A 26034-nucleotide genomic window follows, 5' to 3' on the forward strand; every position below is an offset into this window, starting at 1 on the left:
CAAGTGAATGCGAATGCGACTACAATTGAGTGCTGATTGACCGCCTAATGTTGTTTTCTTATTTTCAATTTGTCAATATCAAATTATTGCTAACCATTATTACGTATCGGCAGAATATGAATGTGTATGAGGCTTTATGAAATGAAACACGTATGGATCATGTACGCTGGAGTAAGATTTTAGGGAACATTGACGTCTAATTGTTACGTATTTTATGACTGAGAGATTGCTTCTAATTTTAAGATTAGTATGACTTTAAGTCTAAACACGTACCTTAACCAAAAGCAGCAAAATTACCCAATATCCTATAAGATTACTATATGCCCTTAAACTACATGTCGCCCTTTAACTTTTAAATCAGACAATGAGGTATTTTATTATTTTATCTGATCAAAAGTGTTTTAATTTTATTCAACGAGTGTGCACCGTTGTAGAAATAACCCCAGAAGACGGTACATAATGTGAAAGCTAAATTTGCAGGAACTTGGAGGACAAATATGGTTGATAATATTTGTAAGTATTATGTTAGCTGGTAGGGGTTAATAGCTTTAAATAAAGATAGGTATATACACTTTAGAGTGAGTGTGGGACATACAGAAATGGATTTGTATTTAATTACGTTCAAATGCTTGAAGTGCTTAAAATTCAATCCTTTATCCAACTGAACACCACCTTCAAAATTTTACGTTTTCAAGTTCATTTCGTTTTTTTTTCAACTATTTGTAGTAGGTGTGAAGATACTCTCACGTATACTCGTTTGGGCAACCAAGCAGGAAAAGGATTTATTTCAAATCTCAGGCCAATTGTTAATCCGTTGGTCTACAGCTTGCAAAAGGCAAACTTTCTATGTATAATGAAATAAGTAACATGAAGGTACCAGTTATGCATTCTCATTACTGTATTGTCAGACTAATGAGCCATTCGTCGAAAAAGCCAAAGATAATTTTTAACTCTGAAATGACGACTTTTTCATATTACTACCCAATAAGCCGAGGCAGAAAATTGCATTACTTTTTTTCTTTTCTCATTTTTTTAATTAGGCGCCAATAAGACTTCTGTTTTGGATAATATCAATTTTATTTTGTCTTCTCATTCATTTATTTTGTATCTTGGTATTACTTGACAAAAATACTGACCAGATATCAAAAGCCAGAGAGCTATGCTCAAATATATGGAAACGTTTACCGATTCCAAGAAAAGCAGCAACATTTAAAGGCATCAGTTATAACAGTGACTGCAAGCCCAGCTTTTACGAGACAGCTACGAGTTAGTGCAGTGTCACCGCGCTGTGTTACGGTACCGGAACTGCCCTATCTTCAGAAGTTCCTGTCTTGTGACAGCGTGTATTGAAATTGCAAGATGGTCCGACTCACAACTGTAGTAACACGAACGATCCGAGTTACTACTGTAATATAACACCAAGTACGGCACTATTCGCCATTCACCATTCCTCAAATCTTAGCAAAGCCAGGATTTCGTTCGATGAACTATCGACGTTCGATGGCACGTGATCAAAAGAACATGAAGAGGAGTGCCAGCATACACGTCACAAGGTGTCGCTAATTTTTATTCTGACACATAAAAAACGAATCTCTTGAGTCCACAGAACTTTTTGAAATGGGTTAAAGTAATAGCCTTCTGGCGAAAAAATCAATCTTCAGCCACTGAAAATTTCAAAGCAATTGGTCCAGTATTCGAAGAAAAAAAGCGATTTTTTAATGATAGTGACGAAGAATAATAAGAATAACAACAACATAATATTCAAACGATCGTTATGTCCACTACGTGTCCAAAAAGATTATCTTGCGACAAAATCAGTCATATTGAGTGTTCGAGTATATTTTTTTTTGTATATAGTTTTTATGCCATGCTTTATTTCATGCCAATAATCACAATATTCATAAATGCTACCAGTTATAAAATTAGGAATAATACAAGAACATTGAGGACGTATGATGATAATCGATGTTTACCTGAATTATGAAAAAATACTTATGTTAGGTTCAATAAATAAATATTGCATCCAATAGTAAAGAACTGTTTGTGGGAATGTGGTTGATGTTTCCTGATCACAAAATGTTTTCACAAATGAATATTTTAATGTAAGAGAAGAAATAATTAAGTTTTGATATACGTACTTTCCTTCAGAATTGACAAAGCTGAGAAGTGTATCTATATCAGAAACTGAAATAAAATATTTTTTTGCTAAGTGTATTCATTAGAATCAATGCTTGGTTTTCTATAAAAATCGTTTTCGACTATTATCAGTAAGTACATCCTTTATCAGTAAGCAATGAGCTTATCACAATTGGTGATATTAATTCAGAATGCTAGTAAACCATGAATTATGCATATTTAGAATAAACTAATTGTTTGTATGCATGTGAAGTTTTTAGACGATGAATTGAATTTTCAAAATTGAACATAAACAACTAAACCTAAATATAATCAAAATTACGTACATCCCGGGGGAAGGGGGGGAGGAGGAGGTGGCCCCCCTATGGTTCTCGCTGTCACTTCCAAAGAGAAGAGAATTGTAAAGAACATCAACGCAATAACAAAATGATAAAATACACTTATATTCGCCATTGTCAAAATATAATTGAATGCAAATAGAGATTTTCTGGAAAAAACAATAAAGTTTAATTAAAGAAACAAATCATCCTAATGTCTGTTCACATCTGATTAAAAAAAAATTTTAGTTGTGACAACTGAAGTGAAAAGTTAATAGTTATTAATGAAAGACCCAAAAGCTGCTATTTCGATCAGAAATAAAGCGGCGCCATGGATATCGATCAATGGGAGACTTATTGAATATTAAATTAATATACCCAATAACATGAGCTCGACATATTCTTGGTATAATAATTTTAGCACAAATAACCGTAATATTTACGATTACATGTGCATAATATGCTGCTTAATCATGGGATCACACGACCAAATACAATAAAACTTTGTGTCAATCGTTTGGTTATTTTAAGTGTTGAGCAGATGGATGAGTATCCATCGGAAACAATACATTTAACATTTCTTAGGCTATTTATCTAATTGTTTCTCATATATATATATATATATATATCTTATGCCTAGGTCTAAAAAAAGAAAGAAAACAGCTTATTTCAAATCTCACCGTCAATTCGTTTATTCTTGTTATTCGCGAAGACCCAAAGCTTCTGACGAGACGCCTTTTCCTGAATGATGAAAATCTTCAACATGCTCCTGTATTATACAGCATTACTACATTCAGATCAAACCATTCAATGCGGTAAAAATAACCTTATATCTTCAAGTAACTCTTATATACAACACTGAAAATGGATCAGAATTTATGTCGTATTTCCAGTTAAATACTCTAATTTTCCTTAATATCGTAAAAAGCCATCTGTCTGGAATTGTTTCCTTCTTCGTCACGCTTTTGTCTGGATCTTAGTATTGTTTTTGTTTTTTTCTTTTCTACATGTCGAAGTCTTGTCAGTCAATATTACGTATGGGGAATATATGAATGTAGGAAAATCTAAAATAAAATAATGTATTGATCATGTACGCTGGGGTAAGAAAATATGACCTTAAATTCATGCCGTACTTTGAGGTATTGATATTGAGGTATTTTAAATTTTATCTCACTTGTTCAAATTTTTAGAACTTAGAGGACAAGTATGGTTGATTATATTTATAAGTATTTTGTTATTTGACCCTGGACCATGGATAATACGGTTAGGTGGTATATTTGTATAAACCAATCCTATAAATTTGATACCAGCACGTGTTTTTCTTTACAGTTTTTAGGCTTTGACAAAATCATGAAAATTGATGAATTTTAAAAAACATTCAGCGATAAGAAGCTATCAAGATGAATGTAAAAAGTGTATCCCCTTATTCAGGAGACAGCGAAAATCCCGGCGACAACGTAAGCGCTCCCCGTCGAATGTCTGAAATAGTATTCCACCACTAGATGGTGTATTGGGCGGAAGGACAACTTGCTTGTCATCGCTATAAGACGGGGAGATCTAAACTACGGCCCGCGGGCCAGACCCGGCCCGTGGCGTCCTTTCATCTGGACCGCAACAACACAAAAAAATATCGAAATTTTATACCAAGGGATGTTTCCCCGAGCATCGACTTTCTCATTCATCGACAAATAAGTCAATCATCATTTTGCCTTCTTAGAAGTTGTAGTTAAATTGCACTAATCGAAAATTAGTCTAGAAATACCTGCGATAAAATAGGCTAAAATTCTCTACCGGTACCGGTGGAGTACTCGAGTTCTGTGCCGGACCTTTTGCTGCAATATATTTTCTAGTGAAAAAGCGCATACCAGCCACTTTTTGTCTCAAATGATCTAGATTTTATAATTGATGTGTGTTTACTCTGCTTATCTGATTCCATGAATAGTCTTTTTGGTATGTTTTCGGTATATAAAGACTATCTGACTATACCGGTATATGCGCAAACACTACTGTAATGTATGGAATGTGTAGTTGGTGGTTACAGCAGATTTCATAGTGATGGATCTGTCTCGAAGGAGGAAACAAAGAGAAAACTATGAATACAATTTTCGCAAGTAACTTTTTCGGATTTCTCTCCATGGAACTAAAATAAGACCTCTAAGTTGAAGGATCGTTTCACCCATAAAATTATGTTGGAATCCATGCAAACCTCCTACCCACATCCCAAAACAACAATACCTCACGCAGTTATTCAAATCAGTTTTTATTCATTTTTAACATTTGATTACAAGTTTGCATCTCATATAATTCATTCATGCCAATAAATGTGTTGTCGCGAATCTCCATTAGTTGATCGATAACAGCTGGACTGTGTTGTTAATAGCAGTGTGCACTGGAAAACAAAGTATACAAATTAAATTGATAGAACTGACATAAAAAAAGATCAGGATAATATCACCAGACAGTTTAGTAAAGTTCAACATATAACAGTGTTTTGTTGCATGATAATGTGAAATGAATATAAAAAAAAAACTGAATCATTATTGGGATTCTACGTTTATCTGGTAGTAGACTATCACTCTTTTGGTAAATGTACAAATTGGCAATTTGTATTTGGTTCATACAAAAGTGTGACTGGGACACTGGGTATCATCATGCTTTGACTAGATATTTTATCAAACAGTCGATAAACGAAATAAAGTGGTAAATACTTACTTCAGGATCAGCTCTTCAAAGCCTTCTTACGGGCGGTCAGTACCGGTAGGCCTACTATCATTACATAAAACGCCGTGGCTTGATCCCCTCACATTCAGAACTTTTTATGCAATAGCATTTATGTTTGACAATACATTATTATTTCAATCTATATTGAACTACGCAATGAGAAACTGGATTTGAACGCCAAAAACAGAGGTTGAACACCTTACTCGCCAATGGCGAGGGAGCTAATTTCTGAAATGAGTTCTCACTACTAGCCTACATCAGCACAGGCCGTTTCCGAACCTGGATCGATTTTCGTTAATACGGGTTTCAAAAATTCATAAGTAGAAAACTAAGTTCACTTTATGCAAGCGGTAAACGTTAAAAATCTTAAAAAAATAAATAGAATCAAATTTTCCCACAAAAATGTTCGCGTGATAACCCACCTTTAAGTTTTGCAATGCCTCTAGATCAGTGGTTCCCAAACTGTGGGTCGCGTGAAGATTTTCCGGGGTCGCCTAATTTGTGTCAAACATTCGTACACAAGTGAATATAGGATTTGAATGGTCGGCTTGCGGCAGGTATCGTGAAAAAACTAATGTATTTTTCAGCAATAACTCGACATTCATTGTCCAATCGGCACCAAAATTGTTCAGTGAAACTTAACCTCTCTAGCTGGTCGGCAGGTACCGGTATTAGTAAATGTAATTGAGTGACAGTGTTACGAGCGTCAAAAATATTTTCCGTTTTGTAGCTTTTTTGATCATGTTACATCCGAATGACTAGTTGACCTTCTGGTACGCGAATCGGATTTTTTGCCAGGCTGCGATAAATTATGTCGGTTTGTTATTGTGTACCAGTGTAGACACTTGGTTATCGAATATACGAAGCAAAGTTGCTTTATTTGGTGAATGGCCTTTAATTATGTGTTTGACAAGTATGCTATTGATTGCCTGACGGTGTCTTGGCCGGGTAATTACACTTTAGGTTTCGATCAGTTGCGAAAGTAGTTTGTTAATTCGCGCACCTGTCTAAAATCTACGAGTAGGATAAAAGTGAATTTTCGTATTGCAATATCACGTATTTAGACGTTTTTTACATAATTTCAAAGCGTTCCGAGCAGTCAAAAACGAAACCACAAATTTTAGCATAATATAAGGCACTCAAAAAATGTGATTCCGTAGACGTTTTTTCCTATTTTACTTTCAAATAAAAAATGGAGCAATCTGCAATATAGAATTAAAAATAATGAAGACACTGTTGGTATATACTAAATAATATTTTAGCTTTATGTATATTTAGAAGCATCTCACTATTTCCGAAGTATCGTACGCTTTCTTACAATCTACAACATTTTATTGATGCTTTTATGTATTGCCGGACTCGTTCATTATTTTTTTGGCTAATGTTCGCCGTAAACGTCCACTTGCTCTAGAATCTAGATGACACACTTACAGCCCTTGCCTCGCGATCAGCAGCTTACGATGGGCAATTCGGGATCTGACGAACCTGCTTCAACTGAGGTAATGACAGAGTGATACGACCATATGGTTTCAAAGTCCACTCCCACCTTAACCTGTTTTATGTGTAGCGTACCGACAGTCTTTGAAATAAATATCCATGTTCAAAATATCTTCTAATATGATCTGACGTCAAGTTTCTTCTCAATTTTCACTCTACTTCGTGCCAGTGGCGGCGCGTCAATAGTGCCAACCGGGGCCATGCCCCGGTTGTTTTTTTGGTATAATAAAAATTATTCGAAAAGTACCTCAATATCGGTTGCACAGACTGTCTACACTAGCCATATTCTCCCGACATGGTTGATTTTTCGCTCACAAAGCCTTCGCCGAACGTCGACGGGGCGACGCCGATTTTGCCCCGGTTGCTCATTGTATATCGTATTCTCTCTTTTATCTTCCACTCGCCGCGTTTGTCTTCTGTTTCTTTTACTAAATCATCGGGGCTAGCCCCGAAATTATGACGACACAATGCCGACGTTTCTTACAACAACGTGTTGACATATTCACGCATTCCTTCTCGTTCGTTGGTTGCTTGAAGAGTTGATAGTTTCCTCGCCTTCGTTTTTGTCGCTTGTTTCGCTATTTGAATCAGTTAGAGACCTTTAGTCCATTTGCTTTCGATTTTCCACATTCCTTTTGAGCTCCTCACTTCTTTCCGGCTTCGCATTTCTTAGCCTTAGACCTCATAATGAATAAGGTTGATGCACTACTTCGCACTCCGTTTTCGCAGCTGCCGCTGGAACAAACTTACAACATAGATAATAGCAGTGTGCACTGGAAAACAAAGTATACAAATTAAATTGATAGAACTGACATAAAAAAAGATCAGGATAATATCACCAGACAGTTTAGTAAAGTTCAACATATAACAGTGTTTTGTTGCATGATAATGTGAAATGAATATAAAAAAAAAACTGAATCATTATTGGGATTCTACGTTTATCTGGTAGTAGACTATCACTCTTTTGGTAAATGTACAAATTGGCAATTTGTATTTGGTTCATACAAAAGTGTGACTGGGACACTGGGTATCATCATGCTTTGACTAGATATTTTATCAAACAGTCGATAAACGAAATAAAGTGGTAAATACTTACTTCAGGATCAGCTCTTCAAAGCCTTCTTACGGGCGGTCAGTACCGGTAGGCCTACGATCATTACATAAAACGCCGTGGCTTGATCCCCTCACATTCAGAACTTTTTATGCAATAGCATTTATGTTTGACAATACATTATTATTTCAATCTATATTGAACTACGCAATGAGAAACTGGATTTGAACGCCAAAAACAGAGGTTGAACACCTTACTCGCCAATGGCGAGGGAGCTAATTTCTGAAATGAGTTCTCACTACTAGCCTACATCAGCACAGGCCGTTTCCGAACCTGGATCGATTTTCGTTAATACGGGTTTCAAAAATTCATAAGTAGAAAACTAAGTTCACTTTATGCAAGCGGTAAACGTTAAAAATCTTAAAAAAATAAATAGAATCAAATTTTCCCACAAAAATGTTCGCGTGATAACCCACCTTTAAGTTTTGCAATGCCTCTAGATCAGTGGTTCCCAAACTGTGGGTCGCGTGAAGATTTTCCGGGGTCGCCTAATTTGTGTCAAACATTCGTACACAAGTGAATATAGGATTTGAATGGTCGGCTTGCGGCAGGTATCGTGAAAAAACTAATGTATTTTTCAGCAATAACTCGACATTCATTGTCCAATCGGCACCAAAATTGTTCAGTGAAACTTAACCTCTCTAGCTGGTCGGCAGGTACCGGTATTAGTAAATGTAATTGAGTGACAGTGTTACGAGCGTCAAAAATATTTTCCGTTTTGTAGCTTTTTTGATCATGTTACATCCGAATGACTAGTTGACCTTCTGGTACGCGAATCGGATTTTTTGCCAGGCTGCGATAAATTATGTCGGTTTGTTATTGTGTACCAGTGTAGACACTTGGTTATCGAATATACGAAGCAAAGTTGCTTTATTTGGTGAATGGCCTTTAATTATGTGTTTGACAAGTATGCTATTGATTGCCTGACGGTGTCTTGGCCGGGTAATTACACTTTAGGTTTCGATCAGTTGCGAAAGTAGTTTGTTAATTCGCGCACCTGTCTAAAATCTACGAGTAGGATAAAAGTGAATTTTCGTATTGCAATATCACGTATTTAGACGTTTTTTACATAATTTCAAAGCGTTCCGAGCAGTCAAAAACGAAACCACAAATTTTAGCATAATATAAGGCACTCAAAAAATGTGATTCCGTAGACGTTTTTTCCTATTTTACTTTCAAATAAAAAATGGAGCAATCTGCAATATAGAATTAAAAATAATGAAGACACTGTTGGTATATACTAAATAATATTTTAGCTTTATGTATATTTAGAAGCATCTCACTATTTCCGAAGTATCGTACGCTTTCTTACAATCTACAACATTTTATTGATGCTTTTATGTATTGCCGGACTCGTTCATTATTTTTTTGGCTAATGTTCGCCGTAAACGTCCACTTGCTCTAGAATCTAGATGACACACTTACAGCCCTTGCCTCGCGATCAGCAGCTTACGATGGGCAATTCGGGATCTGACGAACCTGCTTCAACTGAGGTAATGACAGAGTGATACGACCATATGGTTTCAAAGTCCACTCCCACCTTAACCTGTTTTATGTGTAGCGTACCGACAGTCTTTGAAATAAATATCCATGTTCAAAATATCTTCTAATATGATCTGACGTCAAGTTTCTTCTCAATTTTCACTCTACTTCGTGCCAGTGGCGGCGCGTCAATAGTGCCAACCGGGGCTATGCCCCGGTTGTTTTTTTGGTATAATAAAAATTATTCGAAAAGTACCTCAATATCGGTTGCACAGACTGTCTACACTAGCCATATTCTCCCGACATGGTTGATTTTTCGCTCACAAAGCCTTCGCCGAACGTCGACGGGGCGACGCCGATTTTGCCCCGGTTGCTCATTGTATATCGTATTCTCTCTTTTATCTTCCACTCGCCGCGTTTGTCTTCTGTTTCTTTTACTAAATCATCGGGGCTAGCCCCGAAATTATGACGACACAATGCCGACGTTTCTTACAACAACGTGTTGACATATTCACGCATTCCTTCTCGTTCGTTGGTTGCTTGAAGAGTTGATAGTTTCCTCGCCTTCGTTTTTGTCGCTTGTTTCGCTATTTGAATCAGTTAGAGACCTTTAGTCCATTTGCTTTCGATTTTCCACATTCCTTTTGAGCTCCTCACTTCTTTCCGGCTTCGCATTTCTTAGCCTTAGACCTCATAATGAATAAGGTTGATGCACTACTTCGCACTCCGTTTTCGCAGCTGCCGCTGGAACAAACTTACAACATAGATAATAGCAGTGTGCACTGGAAAACAAAGTATACAAATTAAATTGATAGAACTGACATAAAAAAAGATCAGGATAATATCACCAGACAGTTTAGTAAAGTTCAACATATAACAGTGTTTTGTTGCATGATAATGTGAAATGAATATAAAAAAAAAACTGAATCATTATTGGGATTCTACGTTTATCTGGTAGTAGACTATCACTCTTTTGGTAAATGTACAAATTGGCAATTTGTATTTGGTTCATACAAAAGTGTGACTGGGACACTGGGTATCATCATGCTTTGACTAGATATTTTATCAAACAGTCGATAAACGAAATAAAGTGGTAAATACTTACTTCAGGATCAGCTCTTCAAAGCCTTCTTACGGGCGGTCAGTACCGGTAGGCCTACGATCATTACATAAAACGCCGTGGCTTGATCCCCTCACATTCAGAACTTTTTATGCAATAGCATTTATGTTTGACAATACATTATTATTTCAATCTATATTGAACTACGCAATGAGAAACTGGATTTGAACGCCAAAAACAGAGGTTGAACACCTTACTCGCCAATGGCGAGGGAGCTAATTTCTGAAATGAGTTCTCACTACTAGCCTACATCAGCACAGGCCGTTTCCGAACCTGGATCGATTTTCGTTAATACGGGTTTCAAAAATTCATAAGTAGAAAACTAAGTTCACTTTATGCAAGCGGTAAACGTTAAAAATCTTAAAAAAATAAATAGAATCAAATTTTCCCACAAAAATGTTCGCGTGATAACCCACCTTTAAGTTTTGCAATGCCTCTAGATCAGTGGTTCCCAAACTGTGGGTCGCGTGAAGATTTTCCGGGGTCGCCTAATTTGTGTCAAACATTCGTACACAAGTGAATATAGGATTTGAATGGTCGGCTTGCGGCAGGTATCGTGAAAAAACTAATGTATTTTTCAGCAATAACTCGACATTCATTGTCCAATCGGCACCAAAATTGTTCAGTGAAACTTAACCTCTCTAGCTGGTCGGCAGGTACCGGTATTAGTAAATGTAATTGAGTGACAGTGTTACGAGCGTCAAAAATATTTTCCGTTTTGTAGCTTTTTTGATCATGTTACATCCGAATGACTAGTTGACCTTCTGGTACGCGAATCGGATTTTTTGCCAGGCTGCGATAAATTATGTCGGTTTGTTATTGTGTACCAGTGTAGACACTTGGTTATCGAATATACGAAGCAAAGTTGCTTTATTTGGTGAATGGCCTTTAATTATGTGTTTGACAAGTATGCTATTGATTGCCTGACGGTGTCTTGGCCGGGTAATTACACTTTAGGTTTCGATCAGTTGCGAAAGTAGTTTGTTAATTCGCGCACCTGTCTAAAATCTACGAGTAGGATAAAAGTGAATTTTCGTATTGCAATATCACGTATTTAGACGTTTTTTACATAATTTCAAAGCGTTCCGAGCAGTCAAAAACGAAACCACAAATTTTAGCATAATATAAGGCACTCAAAAAATGTGATTCCGTAGACGTTTTTTCCTATTTTACTTTCAAATAAAAAATGGAGCAATCTGCAATATAGAATTAAAAATAATGAAGACACTGTTGGTATATACTAAATAATATTTTAGCTTTATGTATATTTAGAAGCATCTCACTATTTCCAAAGTTTCGTACCCTTTCTTACAATCTACAACATTTTATTGATGCTTTTATGTATTGCCGGACTCGTTCATTATTTTTTTTGGCTAATGTTCGCCGTAAACGTCCACTTGCTCTAGAATCTAGATGACACACTTACAGCCCTTGCCTCGCGATCAGCAGCTTACGATGGGCAATTCGGGATCTGACGAACCTGCTTCAACTGAGGTAATGACAGAGTGATACGACCATATGGTTTCAAAGTCCACTCCCACCTTAACCTGTTTTATGTGTAGCGTACCGACAGTCTTTGAAATAAATATCCATGTTCAAAATATCTTCTAATATGATCTGACGTCAAGTTTCTTCTCAATTTTCACTCTACTTCGTGCCAGTGGCGGCGCGTCAATAGTGCCAACCGGGGCCATGACCCGGTTGTTTTTTTGGTATAATAAAAATTATTCGAAAAGTACCTCAATATCGGTTGCACAGACTGTCTACACTAGCCATATTCTCCCGACATGGTTCATTTTTCGCTCACAAAGCCTTCGCCGAACGTCGACGGGGCGACGCCGATTTTGCCCCGGTTGCTCATTGTATATCGTATTCTCTCTTTTATCTTCCACTCGCCGCGTTTGTCTTCTGTTTCTTTTACTAAATCATCGGGGCTAGCCCCGAAATTATGACGACACAATGCCGACGTTTCTTACAACAACGTGTTGACATATTCACGCATTCCTTCTCGTTCGTTGGTTGCTTGAAGAGTTGATAGTTTCCTCGCCTTCGTTTTTGTCGCTTGTTTCGCTATTTGAATCAGTTAGAGACCTTTAGTCCATTTGCTTTCGATTTTCCACATTCCTTTTGAGCTCCTCACTTCTTTCCGGCTTCGCATTTCTTAGCCTTAGACCTCATAATGAATAAGGTTGATGCACTACTTCGCACTCCGTTTTCGCAGCTGCCGCTGGAACAAAAATTAGAGGTACAACGTCTTGGGCCTTATCAACCAAAAAATTGTTCACTGGAACAATTCCATGACGGAGGAAAGCGTCGGCGTACATTCTGCGCAGAAACTTGGTATAAAAAACACGAATGGTTGTGTTACAGCGAGGACAAAAATGCACTTTTTTGTTTTTATTGCCTACTTTTTGCTACCGCCCGTGACTCACGTTGGTGTAAATTTGGTTTTAGAGATCTTAAACATCTTTCCGAGCGTGCCAGGGATCATCAATCTTCTATGGAGCATCTGAACAATGCAGTAAAATATCGAACATTCGGAAATGTTAATATTGCAGCACAGTTGGATGAAGGACGCGCGGTTTCTATTCGTCGGCACAACCAAAACGTCGAGAAAAACCGCCATGTTCTCGGTCGATTGATAGATGTTTTGAAGTTCATTGGTTGTCACGTCACGAGCTGTCCCTCCGTGGGCACGATGAACGGGCTGGCTCTTCTAATAGAGGGGTATTTTTGGATATGGTGGAATACACCGCGTCCCTATTTACAGTATTGAGAGATCATCTTGATGCCGCAACTGTTTCGAAAGGGACATCTAAGGATATCCAAAATGATTTGCTCGACTCAATGTATAAAATTTATTTACAACATTTGGCTCTGGAAATTGACGGCTCAAAGGCTCTTGGCTCAAACTTATGACGGCGCGGCAGTCGTGAGTGGGTCGAAACATGGTGTTCAAGTTTATATAAAAGAAGATTTTCCTCATGCGCATTTTTACATTGTTATGCACACCAATTTAACCTCGTTATTAAAAATATGTGTCTTGATACCCCTCTCGTCCGTATATTTTTTGCAAATGTTTCGGGGTTTTCTACAATTTTTTCCGTTTCGCCGAAGCACTCTGACCTCCTTCGCCAGATATGTAGCCGCCGTCTCCCAGCTTGTGCACCAACACGTTGGAACTTCCAATCACGCGTGGTGCAGGGCGTGTCCGAAATTAGGTCTGAGCTCATTGAGTGTTTCAATGGCATTCAGAGCTCTCCGGTTTGGGACGAACGCTCTGTGAGGGAGGCGGCAGGTCTAAAGCGTCTGCTAGAAGATGGTGAGTTTTCATTTTTTCTCGCTTTTTTCTCCACAATATTCTATCACGTGGATGTATTATATGGCGCATTGCAGTCAAGGCTAATGGATGGAGCGTCTGTGCAGTCGTGTATTTCAGACTTCTGCGATGCTGTATCTCGTTTTCGGGAAACAATAAAATACGACGACACATGGGGTGCTTCGTTTACGCCGCGGGCAAACAACGCAGCGTTTGATTTTGTCTGCAAAGGAATGCTGTGACATTCTGGTGAAGCAAATAGGCGATCGTCTGCGCACTGAACACCTTGCCGCGTTCTCTTTGATGAACCCCAAAAATTTTTCAAAATTTGCACGTCAATTTCCCATCCATTTGTTGGCTACTGTCTCCAAATTTTACCCCATGATAAACGTGGGTAAATTGGAAAATGAATTGCGATGTATATACACCAATCAAACTTTTTTGAACATCACATCAACTTGCGCGCTCTATGGGTTCCTCATAGATACCACTCTAGTAACTACCTTTGCGGCGTCTGCAAAATTTCTGGACATCATTTTGACGACGCCTACTTCTTCCGCCGACGCAGAGCGAACATTCAGCACGCTGAAGCGTATTAAAACGTATCTCAGAAACACAATGAAGCAAGATAGATTAAATTCCTTGGCTGTTTTATCCATTCACAGAGACGTTATTTCTGGGATGCATGACTTTAATCAGCGCGTTATTGTGCATTTTGCTTCCAAGAAACCGCGGCGTGTTGCATATATGCTCAAGCAGTAGAAGTATAGCAGCATATATATCTATGAGTGAGCGACGCATGTCCTTATCTTTGCATTACCGTTCCTTTCTTCATAGTAACGTTTTAAACCTTATTTTAGGTTTTGTCTGCTTTCCCGAAGTTTCTGTTAATATGTCATTGTATTTATCTGGGTAAATATTGCCTTTCCTTTTGAAAGAGGTTTCAAAATAAACTATGTCTATATTTATTAATCCCTTGACTTGGACCGGTTTTAAAGACACTTTCTTATCGTTAAAAATTGTCGCTTTTGCCGAGTGGTTGTTACCGATGGAATGGTTTTTATACTCATAAAATGATGGGAGAACTTACAGCGCTCATCCTGTCCCCGTAGATGGGGGTGACTTGGTCCCGCAGTAGCTTGCCCCGGTTGTCAAAATGACCACGCGCCGCCACTGCTTCGTGCTATTTTACGTCATTTATTTACAACTCGAACAGTGAACGATCCAAAACAACCAAACACTCCCAAAGGAACGAAAAGCATAAAATAACAGATACCAGGCAGTAAAATACAAGAAAGACCATATACACAATGAAAACACTGACGAACCCCGAAATGTAAAACAACTCTCAATAAAAGCCAAATGACCCCCAGAATCTGGTACAATAAATTAGCTACTACAATTTGCAAAACAGGCCGAAAATAACTTATGACAGGCATTTTAAAAGACGATAAACAATTTTATATGTGGACAACATTTGAACAGTACTGAAAAGGGCTAATTCCCTGACAACAACCAAAAATGCAACGGTAAATGAACTGCAATTGTACTGCACTCAAACAATAATATCATCCTACTGTGTAGCATGAAAATATCTAAAAAAATCCCCATCCCGCAATCACACAACCACAAACAACATCTCTGATAACCCAACGGAGACCAGAGGCACTCACGACCAGAATCCAACTGTAAAACACACACGATTGCAACCTGCCCAAAGTGACTATAACACTTATGCATCTTTTCCGTAAAACGTGCAGCTATTGGAAGTGGGACAACTAAGGAACATTTTAAAATCATTTTCATGTAGTTACCTTATGTGCGCTACGAAACTGAAAGATAAACAGCCTCGTCTTGCGGCCTAATTGCTTTTGTCCCAATCCTGGCGTGTTCGCCATTGTCACAGTTTAGGTTTTGCTGCTGTGTTTAAATAAATCAGAAGACTAAACATTCCGGATTGGTTGTTTATTGTACGGCACACTTATAACAGCAAACACAACTCAAAAGCAGCCGACGACCAGCCTTTCTCGACGAGAAGAGACCGGAAAAATACTATTCTATCTCGCACCTTGTGCGTGCATGTAGTCCAGACCTGACTAAAACTGCCTAAATCATGGGCCTGGAAAATAGTCAAATGGTTCAGAGAAATATAAAAAGATATTAACACAAACACGGACATATTCAACTTCGAATGAAATATTCAATTGTTTATTATTAGTTTATATCTTGATATTCTAGAGGGCGTTATTAACATAAGTAAAAAATCATATTGATCGCGAGATGTCGCAAAATATTCGAGAACAATTGAAAATTGAAACCGGAACGTCGATTACTATTCGCTCGCCTTGCGCCGCACATTTAGATATGATAATACGAATATATTTTGTTTGATTGAATTAATATCGGTTAAATATACACACTGTTCTAGAACAGTTTTCTCTAAATCTCAAATTAAAGGCGTCGAATGTTGGAAATGTCATTCCAATAAATTTATTACAAATCAGATACAGTAAAGTGTCGTTATAAATTCCAAAGCAAATTTGCGCTAAGAAGTTTCATATACCGGTAGTGTTGAACCAACGCTGCCGGAAGACACAATTTGGTAAAATACTTAAATTCCAGAAATGATCCATATTTCAAATAACTGCAGTCATATGCATGAGAAAATTTGACCGAATAGCCTGCTCATTAATGGCGTGTGATATTTGAATTTTTCAATATTATTCGAAACTTGGTACCGTATCAATCAATATTGGCTGTTAGCGGTAACATCAATTGGTGACTTTTTATCGAAAATTGAAACATATTAGTGACAGCGATTTATAAGGACTCGTTAGGTATCCCGTCAGTTAGTTCAATCAACAGCACAAATCATATCTGAAAGTTTGAGCGTCTATGCTTGTTGATAATCCATTTGACAATGCATATGCAATGAAACCATTTATCAATTTTAAGCTCAGTGAAGAGGGCTCAAAATTTTAATATTAATGCAAAAAGGCTGAACTGAAAAAAGGCTTTTGTCCAAACGACTAAAGAATTGCAAATAAAATTTATATACAGGTACCGTAGTTAGCTGAAATAATGCGGATTTTATTTGGTTCTACAATTTATAAAATTTTGTGTAATGCAGCCAGCTCTATTAGTATGATAAAACTATTACTGTATTAGAGTGCAGTATATTTTTGAATTCCTCATGTGGTTGGGTTTTCCTTAAATGAAGTCTTAATGTGAAAGTAATTTGTTTTGAGCTCAGCCATGGCAGCATGGTACAAGACAAAACACATTAGATGGAAATTCAGAGAAGTGCCGGCAAATAGAATTACAAAACACCTAATTATAAATCAATTCCTAAACTTGTTTCCAGTCTACAACCTTCTTTTGGTCCTAGCCTACTTCGGTATAGACTCCTTCACCCTTCCCTTTAATATTTAACCGTGATTGATGTCGTTTCACTTATCATATTATTGTTTCACAGGAAATGCATGTGATAGAAGATAATCTTTGTTTAGGGAGCATAAAGGATACAAATGAAGTTGACAACTTACAAAAGGAGGGAATTGGGTACATTTTGACATTGGATATTAAACCTCTGGCCTCCAACTTGACTGGTCATTTTTGCACAAAATTTGTGCCTTTGGAAGACATTGAAGCTGCCGATATTTTGGGAAAACTTCCAGAGTGCTTAAGCTTTTGTGATAATGCAGTCAAAAATGGCAAACTTTTGGTACATTGCCATGCGGGCGTGTCAAGAAGTGTATGTATTGTTACTGCCTATTTAATGAAAAAGTATTCAATAACTTTAATGGAAGCTGAAGAAAGAGTACGGGCAGTGAAAGGGGATATACAAATGAATGCTGGATTTGTTCACCAACTACTCCTTTTTGAAACTATGAAATGGAAGGTGGATGAGGATCACCCAGTTTATAAAAAGCACAAGTTCAAAATGTTAAAACATGAAATTGAGAACGAGGGTCACCAACAGTTATCTTCTTCTTTCATAGCTGACAACCCTATGATGTCTAGCAACAAGAGCGGATCAAATAGCTGTGTCTACAAGTGCAAAAAATGCCGAAAACCGGTATTTGAACAAAGAAATATATATCCTCATGAAATTGATAGCTCAAAAGCATTTCATGCCAAACTTTCTGAAATAAACACTGTCATGAAATGCAGCTCATATTTTCTTGAACCCATCAAATGGATGGAAAAAAATATAACTTCAAATTTAAATGGCAGACTTGATTGTCCCTATTGCTCTTTTCGAATTGGAAGATTTAACTGGGCAGGAACTCAATGTTCATGTGGACGTTGGGTTACCCCAGCTTTACAAATACATGCTAGCAATGTGGATAAAACTGCAATAAATTAAAAACAAAATTTACCTGGATTGTTCAGTTTGATAATAAGGAGCTACATTCATTTGGAGGAGCCTTTATGGTTCAAAATGTACTAGAACCCATCAAATAGATGGAAAAAACTATCACTTCAAATTTAGGTGGAAGAATTGATTGCCCATATTGCTCTTTTCGAATTGGAAGATTATCTGGGCAGGAACTCAATGTTCATGCGGACATTGGGTTACCTCAGCTTTACACATACATGCTAAAAAATTCATCAAGATTGTACAGTTTCGTAATAAGGTGCTGCGTTCATTTGGAAGAGCCTTTTTTGGTTCAAATGTTCTACACTCTGGTTGGCATTTGAGCCAAAGGCACAGCTGAATCTACCTCCGTCTTGCCATTACTTCGAAGCAATGACAGAATTCAGTTGGGTATAGGCAAGCTTGACTGCTCAGAATAGCAAAATGCAAACCATCTTGAACCAGAGATGGACTTTCTTTGGTTCAAAGTTCCCCTTTAATGTATTTCCCTTTAAAATAAAGTACAAACTTGCGGTCAAATTAGACCCGACTCTACTAACTGTCTAAAGCTATGGCCTATTCTTTAATTTCATATCATGGAATAATTATAAGGTATCTAAATCATATTTATTTGAAATAACTCAATTGCAAATACATATGTTGTTCATTTTATATATAGAGTCCCACAGACAAAGCCTGAAAATAGAATGAGTTTGAGTCGATAGAATTCTCAGAACTTACAGTTAAGTGATGACACACTGCCCTCTTCACCCACGTTTACCTTACGCTGGGGGAATGAAAGAATGATATTGTTTGTCCTGCGAGAAGATGCCCATATTGTACAATACAACTCTCAAGTGATTCAACAATTTATATTCATGGATATTGCAGTCAGTGAAATCAAGTCAAAGGCACTTTAGTATATAATTTATATATAAACAAACAGTAAAGCCATGTAAGTTTGGAAAAATATAAACTGGGAAGATGAATTAAAATTACATGCAAATACCTGAAACTCACAAACAATACTTTCTTAGTTAAGACTCGAAATAGCATGTGTATCTAATACAGAAAAAATTAGTGCCATGGAGTAAGTAATATTCTAATTGAAGCTGTAGTTGTATCATGATCTCACAGAAGGTTCTGTGACAGTCTACTAAAACGAAATGGAATCTACTTAACCATGGTATAAGTGCGAATTTTGCACATGACAGATTTCTTGTTATATGCGAAATATGTCATCATTTTGCTAAAATACTGTAAGTAGAAAAATTATAAAAACTTAGCTGGACTAATGATATGAGCACAACGACATGGTAGCAAACTTGAACCATTGCTGTATATTCTTCCTAATAATACTGGTATGTTTCGAAAATACATATTTTTGATAAATGCGTGTCTGCGAGTCATGGCTTAGTTTGGCATTGAAGTGAAAGCAGCAAATTTTTGACAAGATATTCAGAAAATAAGTTATTTAACAAAAATCGAATGCTGAATCGGTTCAGTGGAGTTCCAAATATACAGAGGCAAGTTTGGTTATCTCCTTCACACAATTCAACATATTGCATAATATATAATAAACTGAATATACCAGGGTTCCAGAACCCACAGGTCTTGATTGTCTTTGATTTTGGAATGTGCATCTAATAAGAGGGTATACTGTAATTTAATTGCTGAGGAAAGATAATTTTATATGTATGATTTTTAGTGCCTCTTCAGAAGCATCTTCCTTACGGCTCTTAGTACCAAATGAGAAAATGTACAGACATGTATGCTACTATTTTGCTTCTGATAAAGATTGTTTCACTTGGGCTTCAGCTAAGCCGGAAAATATTTTAAAAATTATAGGATATTGCTTCATTGCCCCAAACATGTATATTCGGACATATCGATTGCGACTGGTCTACAGTAACAATCATTAGGTAAATCTCAATGGTTAATTAAAATTAGGGGATATGCTTTCCCTGAATAAAATCATGCTGCACTTCACGCAATCAGCGGTGTTCTTTCCTCTTGGTGTGATTGTACGGGTATTGCACCATTTATTGAGTGATGTAGATTGTCACACCGATTGTTTGGCTCCACATCCATTGTTATGACTTGAAAATCTCTTATAAAAGTGTAAAAATATGATAGGAAAGTCGCTGCCAGAAGCCACTCTGCTATTGTGCTTGCTAGATGAGCAGCATACCTGCAAATTTAATAAAGATATTCAACTCAAACACAGGAAAAGATGGTTTAAATATGCTGACTACAGTTGATGACGACGCTTTAGCAGTAACATTTTTGTATAAATTTCAAATGATGTCACCTATAATTCAGTCTATTGATGGAATCATAGTCATGTGTTCGAGAACTGACTCAGATCAGGTGCAAAATGCAAATTTTGGATTGTGGAAGATTTCTGAATCATCTTAGACCAAGTGCGATATCAGTATATTCATGACAGAATATACAGTTCTTTGTTGCAAAAAAAAGAGTAGACAAAATTGTTTTCGTTGGTGGTAAAATGTTCATCTTTGAAAAATCACTTTCATTTCATAAGGAATTTTATGTCTGCGAATGCACAATTGATACCAATATATCATAAGAAACCATCATTTGACAAGACTGTTCATGAATAGCAAAGATAATGCTGTAACTGAATTACCCACCAGATCATAAATCAAAATCTGATGAAACGGATTGATCCTTATTTTATAACAAAAAAAAAAAATTAAATATTGTTTTCACAACTTGACATATAAATGTCATTTGATATAAATCAAGGTCAAGTGCCCTACTTTGCGATGGATTATTGATTGATAACAGTATTGCAGGCCCAATAAAGATTCTTTTCATTACTACACCCATGTGTAAAACATAGATTTTGGCGGTGAGTGCAACGAGTTGAGATCAGACTTGCCATCCAAGGTGCTAATTATGTGACCTTGTCTGCTTACAAGACTTAACAATGTAGCTGGCCATTTTACAGGCTTCTATATTTTCAGAATAAATACAAAAAAAATGCTTTTTACCGATATAATTTGGAAGAGAGAAATGCATTTAAAACAATATTCAAAACGATAACTAATCATACCCATGATCTTCAGGTGCCCAATGGAATTTGACAGGTACTTGGGCAATACTTGACGCAATGAAAGTAGTTGTAATAAAGACAACACTCAGTATTGAAATTCCAAGACGAACATGTGCAACGACCAATCCATTAACTTCAGGATGCATTTTATAAGTTATATAGGTTTGCATAAACTCATATACAGTGCCACCTCCAAATGTAAGCAAAGCCCCGAATAGATGGACTCCTAAGACACTCGTTTCCTGAATAGTAAGAATAGATTAGCATGAAAGCAAATGTTCACAGATTTTTTAAAAGTCAACAAAGATTTTCCTATCCTGATAGATATGCTTTCTAGGTGTCGCTGACACAATGACTTTGGTAGTCTTTCGTGGCCCCTTGTCAATTGGGTGTTCCTGAAGTATGCGCACCAAGATGTCGCATAACCTGAACCCTAATCTGGTACACATTAACACATACTATGTTCAGGCTGTGCGCCATCTTGGTGTGCATACTTGAGGTCCGTCAATTGCAGCTGTTTAATTGTGTCATTACAATATTTCATGCACGACGAAACAAACATCTGAATCTAAATAATCAAATAAGAAGAGTTGAACTCTTATGTCGTTACCTGAAAATTCGCTACAAGAGACATTCCAAGACTTATTGCAATCCCGAAATACCAAGATATTTTATTCACCCGATAAACTTTCCGTACATCATGGTCTGAGAGTTTAATGAGGAAGGATTCAACCTGCTTGTAACGAACATACAGACAAGCCAGAGCTGTGATAAAAATAGAAAAGTCGTTTATTTAAATACTAATCAACTGGCAACATTGAAATAAAAATACTAAACATCATGACGACATTAAAAAGTCCTTGCAAAATCTTGCTGATATAATTTTTGGAAAACCCTGCGCCTTCCCCATGTCAGACATGATTGAAACAGATAGAATTCCTCAGCTTAATCACATGGTGAACCACGGCCAGGTTACTAGTCCATGTCAGGTAAGGGAATACCAAATCACCTACTCATTTCAGATGCATGGACTTGATTTCGGAGCATTTTTTCAATTTGTACTCATTTGTAACAACACATGTTTTACAGGCGCTCCCGTAGTATGTGAACCAAAATGGCAGACACCGGAACATAGCATGTGTACCAAGTTAGGCCATAATTTTATTCCAATTTTTCCTATTAGGAGTTTGTGGACTAGCCAAGTTACTCCCGTAGTATTTGTACCTGAAATTATGGCCTAACCGGGTACACATACTACCTTCCGGTGTCCGCCATCTTAGTTCACATACTAAGGAAGTACCCTTTTACCATTAGTAAACTCACCAAATGCAGCTGTAATATTCAACATCTGTCCAAATATTGAACTTTCTGGTCTTCTTGCACCAGTGTCGGATATGTATGGAAACCCTGGATCAACATCCCCACGAGAAACAGAGATTATATACGAAATGGTGAAGGTCAGGTATGTCCAGACAATAACGAATATTGGAAGAAAAGAAAGCCCACGTGTAAACCAGAAATCCATTATGTACGTGGTTCAGTAGAACAGTGAATAAAAATATTTTAATACTACATTGGAAGACCTAATAGGAGAATTTACAGAAACAAGAATATGATCACCAATATAATTTCAATACAACATTAACAAAACATATCAAAAAACAAGAAGTTGAACAGCACATTATTTTTCAATTTCAACGTCTGCATCAACAGAAATTGCAGAAAGTACAAATATTGGAAGTAAGGTTGTAACATGATATAACTCAATTTTCCACCTGACAAATTACATGAGATAAATTCTCGACAATATTATATTGGTAGAAATGTTATTGCATCCAATTATAATACTGTAAAAATCAAAATAGTATAACACAAATAGAGCAATAATGAAATGTATAAAGTATTAAAACAAAACAATTTTTAAAACATCCCTAGAATGATATTTTGAGACTAGCTCAACACAATTCAATTGATACTGAAAAAATCACAGATATCAGTAACTGAGGGCATGCCAGTTTTACACTTGACAACTTATAATAATGTTTAACATCGTACCCAGTGGTGGGAATCAGCCGGTTTGCACCGGTTCTATAGAACCGTCTCACGGAAATTTATGAGATCAGCAAACCGGTTAGCATTACTGGTTACTGTCAATGTTCTGTTTGTAACAGAATCGGCTGAAAAATATGATTTTTGTGAAGGAACCAGCTGACAAAAATTTGAATTACACCACTGACCGTACCTCAATGTATATGAATTTACATGATAGAAAGAGAAATACAGTTCATTTTATCTCTCATTCAGCCTGACACCACTAAGAACTGGTCAACCAAAACTTCATCATTTTTACATCATCATCGTTACAGAATAAACAGTTCTGTAATAAATCTGTTGTGTCATCTTTATTTCTTTTATCCGTCACAAATTTGCGAAGAATTTCAGTTTTATTGATCCATTCTTGTTTTAAACAAAGTAAACATTGCAAAACAACCTCATTGGAAAGATTCTCATTCGCTAGAGCAACCTCCAGTTTTTCAAGAAGGCTTGGACCCTTTTCTGGAATAACACAACTGCTGTTCCATTTAAATTCTATTCCATTCTTCCACAAGACTTCTACAATAACATAGTCTTTCGTTCTGACATTTTTGAAACTCAAAAGACAAGGCATTCCAATTAAATTTTTGTCCGTTGGTATTGTAGTTGTCCACTCTGCAATATTAGCACAGCCTTTTGGTAGGATATTTTTGAGGGTATGAATGGCTGATATAACAGCAGATTGCAATCCATGCCAGATTACTTGATTACCAATAAGCAAATGCCAAACTATAGCTCTGAATCGTGGAGGTTGTAAAACTTCCCTCATGTGGCGTAGCGAAAGAAATTTGAAACCCGACTCAATTGAAGAAGCAATAGTTTGGTCGTTCTCATCTAAAGATAATTTCTCTAAAGTGGGTGGATTATAAATGACATTTTCTTTCCAGCGTAGTTTACAAGCTCGTATTAACCATGTGAAAGATGAATGAAGATATGAATATAGTTTTTCATCGCCTGTTAGTTCAACAAGCGCTCTTGCATTAGAATGACTGCTCCGATTTGATCGAAAATTTTGCGGAGTTACGGTCTTCGATAGAGATGACTTTAGTCTCGTATTTCTCTGGGGACATTCAGCATGTTCATTGTTATACACTGATACAGCACATTTTTGAAAATATGCTATTATCTTACTGATGCATTCTACAAGAAAAGGCCAGGACTGGATCAAATATATACGATCCATCATAACAACGATTATGCTATATTGACGTTTAAAACCTCTTGCAAGACTGTCTTTGATTGGAAAAGTATAACTTAAGACGTAGCCTTCATTTTCATCACCATAAAAAATAGGTCCTTCCCTTCCAGGGCATACTTCGCTGCTGACACTCCTCACACAAGCTTGTCGAACTTTACCAAAAACATTTGGATTCTGCGGATGTTGAGAACTAACAAAAACTTCTTCAGTTTTTCCATCATAGCTTATGAATCCTTTATGTCCATCTGGTAAAGATCGACACGCCTGACAAAGCGAACTTTTATTAACAGAGTTTTGTCTCGAACAAGGTCTTGAAAAATCCGCAGACATCACTGAATCTGGATAACTGGTTCCAAGTGGAATTTCTTGCGAAGAGCTCACTTCTGGCAACGCATCCAGATTAGTTTCTTTTTGGGGGGGTAAGCCTCCTTTCTCTGTGCAGAACATCACGCTTGGACCATGTTGCTCACAGAAATGACAAAGGGCTATCACAGCGTTCATTGCAAGGAATATATATTTAAGCGAAACTCTTATTAGAAAATAGTATATCGATTTAGTCCTGTAAAAAATTCCAAATGTTTAAAGATTTAAATATAACAAATAAAACACTACTCATTGCACCATTTCATAGTATCAAAACTAGGATGGTGTAGCCAGTCTGCGGACGATTTCATTCAAACCGCTATAAAACAAAAACCAATATTTCTAACCCGTTAATTTTTCCACCGTAGGTGCATTGGCATTTATTCTACACGCTGAACTTCGAATTAACTTTCTACGACCAGGGGTTAAAGCTATACAAACCACCAAAGTACGACACTCTGAAGACGTATTTGCGACCGAACGACCAGTGTGCGATCACGGATTTCAAGCCTTGAACATTGTTTCTGCTGCGTCGAGACTAGGGCATACGCAGCCATGCGTGAAAAAATGGGCTTCTAATTGCATTTCTGACCGTCATATATTTTAAGAACACGGTTATTTCAAACAAAATTCTTCAAATTATAAACAAAGCACCGCATCACAGCAATCAAACAGACAAAAACACGGTGGTCGCAAATTAGTTGACAAAGATTTTATTGACGTATTGGAAATGCGCACCCCCCTACTCCCCCTCCTTTAAAGGTAGAAACGCGAAACTTTAAAGATGGTTAAAAGAAACACAACTCTACCCACCTGCCAAGTTTCATCTCTTTATCTTTTATATTTGTATGGATTTTCAAGCTTCTTTGAGGGAACAATGGGTAGTTGGCGACATGGTAAAATGGTCCGTTTTTTTTCTTCGGTCAGGTTTTCGGTCGTAACTTTTTTATTTGTGGCCGCATTTTAGTGTAATTTCGCAGAGCTACGAGGGATAAGTGGACGATAACGTGTGAGAAATATCGTCGCGGTTCGTTAATTTTTTCGGCATTAATTTAATCGATGAAGTTGATGGTCGCAGATAGGTCATGGCCGCAAAGTGGGTAAGCCACCCTATATGTTTTTTTCCAGAGGAATCTGATGGTGACGTTTTTTAGATTGCACTTCCATTTAGTATATTGCTCATTACGGTACCGATTTGTGCCAATATTGAGGCCCAGACTCGTAGAGGAGGGGTACC

At 37.0% G+C, this 26034-nt stretch overlaps 3 protein-coding genes and 1 long non-coding RNA gene across 4 annotated transcripts; 1 reads left to right on the top strand and 3 right to left on the bottom strand.

The window, feature by feature from the left end:
* Positions 1-1905: 1905 nt before the first annotated feature.
* On the bottom strand, positions 1906-3281 carry LOC120345201 (uncharacterized). The gene is made up of 4 exons (XR_013475386.1): positions 3134-3281; positions 2463-2623; positions 2139-2184; positions 1906-1973 (listed from the first exon to the last, which is right to left on the bottom strand). It is a non-coding gene; the product is annotated as an uncharacterized LOC120345201 (long non-coding RNA).
* A 13416-nt stretch (positions 3282-16697) lies between these two features.
* Positions 16698-18345, top strand: LOC120345103 (dual specificity protein phosphatase 12-like). The gene is made up of 2 exons (XM_039414496.2): positions 16698-16763; positions 17179-18345. The coding sequence occupies exon 2, from the start codon at positions 17182-17184 to the stop codon at positions 18070-18072; it is 891 nt and encodes a 296-aa protein (XP_039270430.2). The 5' UTR covers positions 16698-16763; positions 17179-17181; the 3' UTR covers positions 18073-18345.
* A 571-nt stretch (positions 18346-18916) lies between these two features.
* Positions 18917-22795, bottom strand: LOC120345104 (DNA damage-regulated autophagy modulator protein 2-like). Its single transcript, XM_039414497.2, has 4 exons — positions 22466-22795; positions 21753-21907; positions 21143-21384; positions 18917-20254 (listed from the first exon to the last, which is right to left on the bottom strand). Exons 1-4 carry the CDS (start codon positions 22665-22667, stop codon positions 20050-20052), a joined length of 804 nt encoding a protein of 267 aa, XP_039270431.2. The 5' UTR covers positions 22668-22795; the 3' UTR covers positions 18917-20049.
* On the bottom strand, positions 22726-25030 carry LOC120345102 (folliculin-like). Its single transcript, XM_039414494.2, has one exon. The coding sequence runs from the start codon at positions 24933-24935 to the stop codon at positions 23457-23459; it is 1479 nt and encodes a 492-aa protein (XP_039270428.2). The 5' UTR covers positions 24936-25030; the 3' UTR covers positions 22726-23456.
* Positions 25031-26034: the final 1004 nt, after the last annotated feature.

This window comes from Styela clava, chromosome 5, assembly GCF_964204865.1.
Source record: "Styela clava chromosome 5, kaStyClav1.hap1.2, whole genome shotgun sequence".
Taxonomy (NCBI): Eukaryota; Metazoa; Chordata; class Ascidiacea; order Stolidobranchia; family Styelidae; genus Styela; species Styela clava.

Excerpts from the sequence above, each read along its gene's own strand:
- LOC120345103 (XM_039414496.2), top strand. The coding sequence starts at position 17,182 with ATGCATGTGATAGAAGATAATCTTTGTTTAGGGAGCATAAAGGATACA.
- LOC120345102 (XM_039414494.2), bottom strand. The coding sequence starts at position 24,935 with ATGAACGCTGTGATAGCCCTTTGTCATTTCTGTGAGCAACATGGTCCA.
- LOC120345104 (XM_039414497.2), bottom strand. The coding sequence starts at position 22,667 with ATGGATTTCTGGTTTACACGTGGGCTTTCTTTTCTTCCAATATTCGTT. Across the intron at positions 21,908-22,465 it reads GAATATTACAGCTGCATTTG|CTCTGGCTTGTCTGTATGTT; the intron begins GTGAGTTTACTA and ends TTTTTATCACAG. Across the intron at positions 21,385-21,752 it reads CTCTTGTAGCGAATTTTCAG|GAAACGAGTGTCTTAGGAGT; the intron begins GTAACGACATAA and ends CTTACTATTCAG.